A 6,149-nucleotide genomic window follows, 5' to 3' on the forward strand; every position below is an offset into this window, starting at 1 on the left:
CCAGCAGCAAGAAAAGTAAATCCTATTAACCTTTGTGAATTTATCAATTTTATTTCTTTCTATAATGATTTTTTTAATGTAAAAATGTAAATCTGCACATACCGCAAAGACGTAACCACAAGGGGAGCAGATAGTTATAAATAGTAAAACCTTAGGTCACACTGAGGACTTTCAAGGTGAATAAATAAAACGTAAATAAAAGGTACAAAGGTTACAAAAAATATGAATGTTTCATTGAGGACACTAAAAACAAGGCAAACTTTTGTAGGTTCATCAGGTAAATATGTGTTCACGTGTTGGGTCCAGTGATTTCAAGCATAAGTAAAATAGCTTTAATGCTCAGACAGAAGTGAGGGTTACTTAATAACGGATGTTACTGAGGATTTGACACTCATAGCATCCTCCTGCTGTTTGGCTGAGTCTGTGAGGAGGAGGAGGAGGAAGGAGTGGTTTTCATGTGTCGTGTCAGCTCGGCCCGCCCTCCTCCTGTCTGTCCGGGGGTTTGGAGGCGAGGGTCCGCTGTCTGTGAGCCGCCGCTTCGGTGAAATTCGGGAGGAGAACGGTGAACATGACGTCCAATATTAGGTACAAAAGCCGGATCCCGGTAAAGACAGGTGAGCGTGTTTTCTCGCTTTTATTCGTCGGATTGAGTTTAAATGTGATCAGTGCAGTGATGTCTCCGTGTTTCCGTCTCTCTGGGCGTCGCTCTGCATCCCTGCACCTGCAACCCCCTCTCATCCAATCCTATGATGGCTAACAGAGGACAGCACGGAGGTAGGAATCATCATTTATTGTATTTATTTGTGATATTTGTTGTGGTTGAGGATGTTTTACGATGCAAGAGCTCTGGCACAGGGAGAGCTCGGCTCCAGCAGCATCACTAGTATTTGCTTCTCAGATCCCATGTTTTCGCTTTTTTTTTCTCATGTGCGCGTCAGATTAATAATCGCACGATGCTCTGAGGGTAGCCGTGCCATCACAGGCTGAGCTGATCACCACACTGACAGGCGGAGAGGGGAGGGTAGAGTAATTTTTAGACGCATATGTAGAGCAGGCCAGCGCGACAAGAGGCGAGCAGCCAACGTGATGGTACCCAAAAGGCAGCATCCTTCCTCCTCATCCCCTCCTCCACGACTCTCTGCTGCCTCCACATTTATTCTGGTTTTTCGGTCACTGAATCGGGCGATGGGCTGACCTAATTGTCAGCGTTGCGTCAGCAGGACTCGTGGATACAGTCGCCGCTGCTGGCTGCCTTTAGTAAACCTTTACTGACCATTGTTCAGCTAAAAACAGCTGCCACATGAGCCTGCAGGGGAGGCCGGCTCTCTGATGACCCTCCTCCTCTTCTTCCTCTTTGAAGATAGTGTAAGGTGACAGTACAGGAGTAACTGCGTGGTTACACGTGTGTGTGAGTAAAGCAGGAACCACATGCAGCAAAAAGACTAATTTATTTCTTATACAAAATTCAAGTATCCCATTGCAAGAAATGAACATTTGTGGAATTTTTTTTATTATTATTATCATTCGGTCTTTCGGGCATGAGTGTCGTAGTTTCATCAGGGGAACTCTTATATGTTTTAATTTGTAACTGGAAAAACGACTTGAAGTATAAAATGATTACAATTTAAACTGTTAGAACGTATTTCTGTGGGTACAACAGTCAGAGGAAAAAAGATGTCCTTAAAAAATTGTTACCTAAGTCCAGTTATGTCTGTATGTGCGGTCTGCGCTCAGAGCCCCTTAATAGGCTCTTGTTACTGGTTATGTGGCTCCGTCCCTGTTATTGAATTGATTTACTGTAATGAAACGTGTTACTGTTTAGATTTCTAGTCAAAGCTGAAACACCTCACTCAGAACAGCAACTTGAATTAGTAGTTTCAATAAAACCGAGCAATATAACATCACACGGGTGACAGTAAAGCAGATCGGGTTTATCTTATTACTGAGTTCCCCCTGAAACAAATGAAAATTTATGCTCAAGTAAGACTATTAGTTTTACTTTTGTTTTTATGTGTACTTTGACCCGGATTTGGAAGAATCAATGAGGTCTTATATTTAAGGGTACAGGTATGCACAGCAATAACTCTCAGAGGGTTGTGTTTATCTGTCATCTCTCTGCTTTTGTAGAGCGTTTTGATGCCGTCTCACCGCATTTCAGTGCCAATTCCTGTAACAAATGTAAAATCAGTTTAAGTAACCCATATGTCAAAGACTTCACTCTCTAGATGAGACCATGAACCTGTATTTATTCACATTAAACTACTTTCCAGTGCAATTGGTATGCTTGTGGAGTAATAATTATGATGACTTGTCTGCATGATCATAGCAAATTGGAGAGTATTCAAACAAAACAGAACATGCCATTCTCCCAAGGATGGCAAAAAAATACTTCTTAAAGTATATCTGCATATTGTCTGAAGTATAGAATTTGTGTAAATGTGCTTGTTTACGTTCCACCACCTGAAACCAAAAACAGAGGTGGTTTCTATCTTCATTTTTACCTCCACCCCCTGTATACTCCACCCTCCTCGGTGCTGTAGAAAAATGCTGAACAGGTTGGAGTGGCTTTCTTCCAAAAATTCCCAATTGGATCCAGTTCAGTCGTTAAATTCATGGTGGTCACATGGTATTGGTACTGCAGATCCAACACAGACTATGAGGAAAACCTGGATGAGGATGGTTTACATTACGTGCATAAAAATATTGATAAAAATATTCATTACTACAGTGTTTTTACACCTTGTGAGTTCTGCTTTTGGCTGTCACTTCACTCTCCACTCCCACACTCTGTGCTGACTTTGACCCTGATGAGAAAAATATCTCCTATTCTGGACCATTTATGCTGCGAAGGAGGAGGAAGAGGAGGGAGAGCTGGAAAGCACAGTAATCCTTCTCAGTATGACTGACTTAATGCTGAGATCATAACTGCAGAAACAGCCGTAACTGATAATCAATCTTAAAATCAATGTTTTTAGAAAACTCCCATCCAACTCTCGTGTTTCTCTTTCCACGTTCCCCTCATTAACGTCACCCTGAACGCTCACTTCCTCGGCTGTGATAGTGTGGAGACAAAAAATCAGTTTTCATGACTGCTCCAATATGAAGGAGTGGACGACGCCATCTGACCTACTCACAATCCTGTGTGGTGATTAGTCTGTGTGTGTGTGTGTGTGGGTGAGTGGGTAGGTGGATGGATATTCACTGAGCATTTTTTCATTAAAGATTAAAAGAAAAAAAAATCCCAGTTTGACCAGCACTCGGCTGCATGATGTCACCCTGCTGGAGTGACACACAGATGATGTATCACTGATTTGAACTCAAAAATGTGCTTTTGGATATCTAAAGTGTTTCTACAATAACATCAGCTAGTAAATCGGTCTCACCATGACCCTCACTAGTAGCTGTTCATTGTTCTGTTCATTAGACTGATTTTGATGTTTTGATGATTGCTTGTCCTGTTTTGTTCCTGGAAGTTTGCTGTTAATCAGTGAAGACATGCTGTCATGATGAGCCCCTTAGTAACTGTGGCTCAGGAGCAGCAGGGGAGAATAAGAGGGTGGTACATACCACTGCTGCTGTATTCTGTATGGTCTGTGATTTGGTGTTGGGTGGTTGCTAGGCAACACGATGATAATGATGATGATCTATCATACATAACGAAAGTTTTGTGGATATAAAATGCATGTTTTTATCGTAAAAGTAGACTCGTTTCATGCTTTTATAACATGTTGTAAGTGCATATATGCTACAAAAAAGTAATTTTAGCCCACTTGTATCTGGTTGCTCAGGGCAGCATGATGAAGTCATGATACCTGACGTAAATAAGAATCTTCAAGGGCCAAAAATGTTCCTGTTTGCCAAGTTTGATTACTCAACTCCTGATTGTGCAGGATGAGTTTGCACACAGAGATTTTGTGTGTTGTAGCCTGTTAAGGGGTAATCTGCTGTGCAGCTGGAATTGCAGCCGCTAGAGCACAGATTAGAAAATCAATCAGTCCGTTTGTCGGCTGTTTATCACCAGGAATGTTCAATCAATACATTTTATTTCACTGTAATGGCAGCATCAAGTAGTGCAATAAACATCCATCCATCCTTTCTTTTCCACTTATCCTTGTCAGGGTTGCGGGGGGCTGGAGCCTATCCCAGCTGTTTTAGGGCGAGAGGCAGGGTGCACCCTGGACAGGCCGCCAGTCTGCCGCAGGGCTAGCACATAGAGACAGACAACCATTTGCATTCACATTCACGCCTATGGGCAATTTAGGGTTACCAATTAACCTATCCTCACTAACTGCATGTCTTTGGAATGTGGGAGGAAGCCGGAGTACCCGGAGAGAACCCACGCAAACATGGGGAGGACATGCAAACTCCACACAGAAAGACTCCAGCCTGACTCAAGACTTTCTTGCTGTGAGGCAACAGTGCCCACCACCATGCTGCCCCTACAATAAAGATATTAACTCGTAAATTTACAGAATTTCCTTAAGCCTTGCTCTACTGCCTTATCTGTTGCCTATATATAGGCGGGCAGGAGATGTGAGCAGTGAACAGATGTTGAGTCAGATGTGTCTGCATGAGTGTCACTTCACTTCAGATACAATCTCACTTAATTCTCTCACCTGCTCTCTCTGTCTCTAAACATATACCCTCTCGCTGCCACAGATGGGATCCTCGCTGCTCCCACTGACGACCAGCTGCAGAGCAGGAGCAGGCAGCTCAGAGAGGGGGGTCGACTTAAACGTGGAAATTTAAGCCTCCCGCAGCTCTTCAACAGATAAGAAAAGGAGGGAGCAGCTGATGCATGAAGCCTCGAGCTTCCATTAATCATATGGGCACAACATTTTCCCCTAAAAGAAACCATTTGACATGTAGGGAATCAGTCACTTGGTCAAAGGCTAGTGCAGCGATTCTCAAACTTTTTCTTACACACCAGCTTCAGAGGTAAAAGAAACAAACTTTGTGCCCCAAACTTTCCAGATTTTATCAGTCATTTGTCATAAAAAGGGATCCAGGATGAATTTTAGAAAAGTAGTCATTAAACAGAGCACCAGCCAGCAGGAGATCTGTGCACCACAAGCAGACTTTCAGGTCTTTGGTGGCTGACTGAAAGTCTGAAAGTCTGCTTTTCAGACTTTGGTGATTGATTTTCCGTCAGTTACCAAAGGCCTGAAAATCGAGATCCTGAAAGCAAAACAGAGTTACAAAAACTTTCTTGAAAGCAAATTTGCTGCAAAAAAATTTGGGTCTGCCTGGACATGTGTGAAAACCATAGCAGGGCTTCAAAATCCCCAGAGCAGCAGCCAGACCGTTTTAGACGATTTTAATTCAAACAGAGATTTTGCAAACTCCTTGAATATGTTGCATGCTTTAGTTCTTCTGATTTTTGCAAGGATATTTTGGAACTGAAACAGAAACTGAAAGACACTCAGCACGTTATCGTTGAACTCAGCGATGACCAAAAGGCCTTTCATACAGTTAATGTGAACAAAAGCCAGGGTCCTGATAATATTAGTGGCCGCCTAATTAAATGTTGTGCTAAAGAACTCAGACCTATATTTCAGGTTATTTTTAATGAATCCTTGCAAATACAACCTGTGCCCTCTCTTTGAAAAGAAGCTGTCCTGGTTCCTGTCCCGAAATCTAGTCGTCCAAAAGTTCTAAACGACTTCAGACCTTTTGCCCTCATCTCAGTCGTGATGAAAGTCTTTGGAAAAATCCCCAGAAAATGATTATGGAAGAAATTGAACATGGTGGAAAACCTGGTGAACTGGATTTTAGATTTTTTAACTGATAGGTCACAAAGAGTGAGAATAAATGGGGCTCTGTCTGACCCAGTGTGTCTTATAACCCTGATTATTCATACTCTATACAAACATGTGTCTGAGCAGATATGAAAACAGGGCCATCATTAAATACACAGATGACTCTGTCATTGTCAGCTTACTGAAAGAGGGTGAAACTAGCCACGATCCAGTCATTGATGATTGGTTTAGTGGTGTGACGAGTCTTATCTCTTTTATTAAGTCTGTTTTATCTTTTTGTTTAGTGGCATGGTTCAGTCAGACCTCTGTCACAGAGCCTTGTCTGTCAGGTTTAAATAGGTGTGTGTGTGTGTGTGTGTGTGTGTGTGTGTGTGTGTGTGTGTGTGTGTG

The 6,149-nt window shown here is 42.4% G+C and overlaps 1 protein-coding gene across 1 annotated transcript in view; it reads left to right on the top strand.

Moving 5' to 3' along the window:
- Positions 1–456: 456 nt before the first annotated feature.
- Positions 457–6,149, top strand: part of sept5a (septin 5a) — a 23,050-nt gene continuing 17,357 nt past the window's right edge. The window contains exons 1-2 of the mRNA XM_042220718.1: positions 457–614; positions 761–774. Coding sequence (XP_042076652.1) covers positions 569–614; positions 761–774 — 60 coding nt within the window. The 5' untranslated portion in view covers positions 457–568. The remainder of the gene's footprint in view (positions 615–760; positions 775–6,149) is intronic.

The sequence above is a fragment of the Haplochromis burtoni genome, unplaced genomic scaffold (genome assembly GCF_018398535.1).
Source record: "Haplochromis burtoni strain Fernald_Lab_line unplaced genomic scaffold, NCSU_Asbu1 Contig_54, whole genome shotgun sequence".
Taxonomy (NCBI): Eukaryota; Metazoa; Chordata; class Actinopteri; order Cichliformes; family Cichlidae; genus Haplochromis; species Haplochromis burtoni.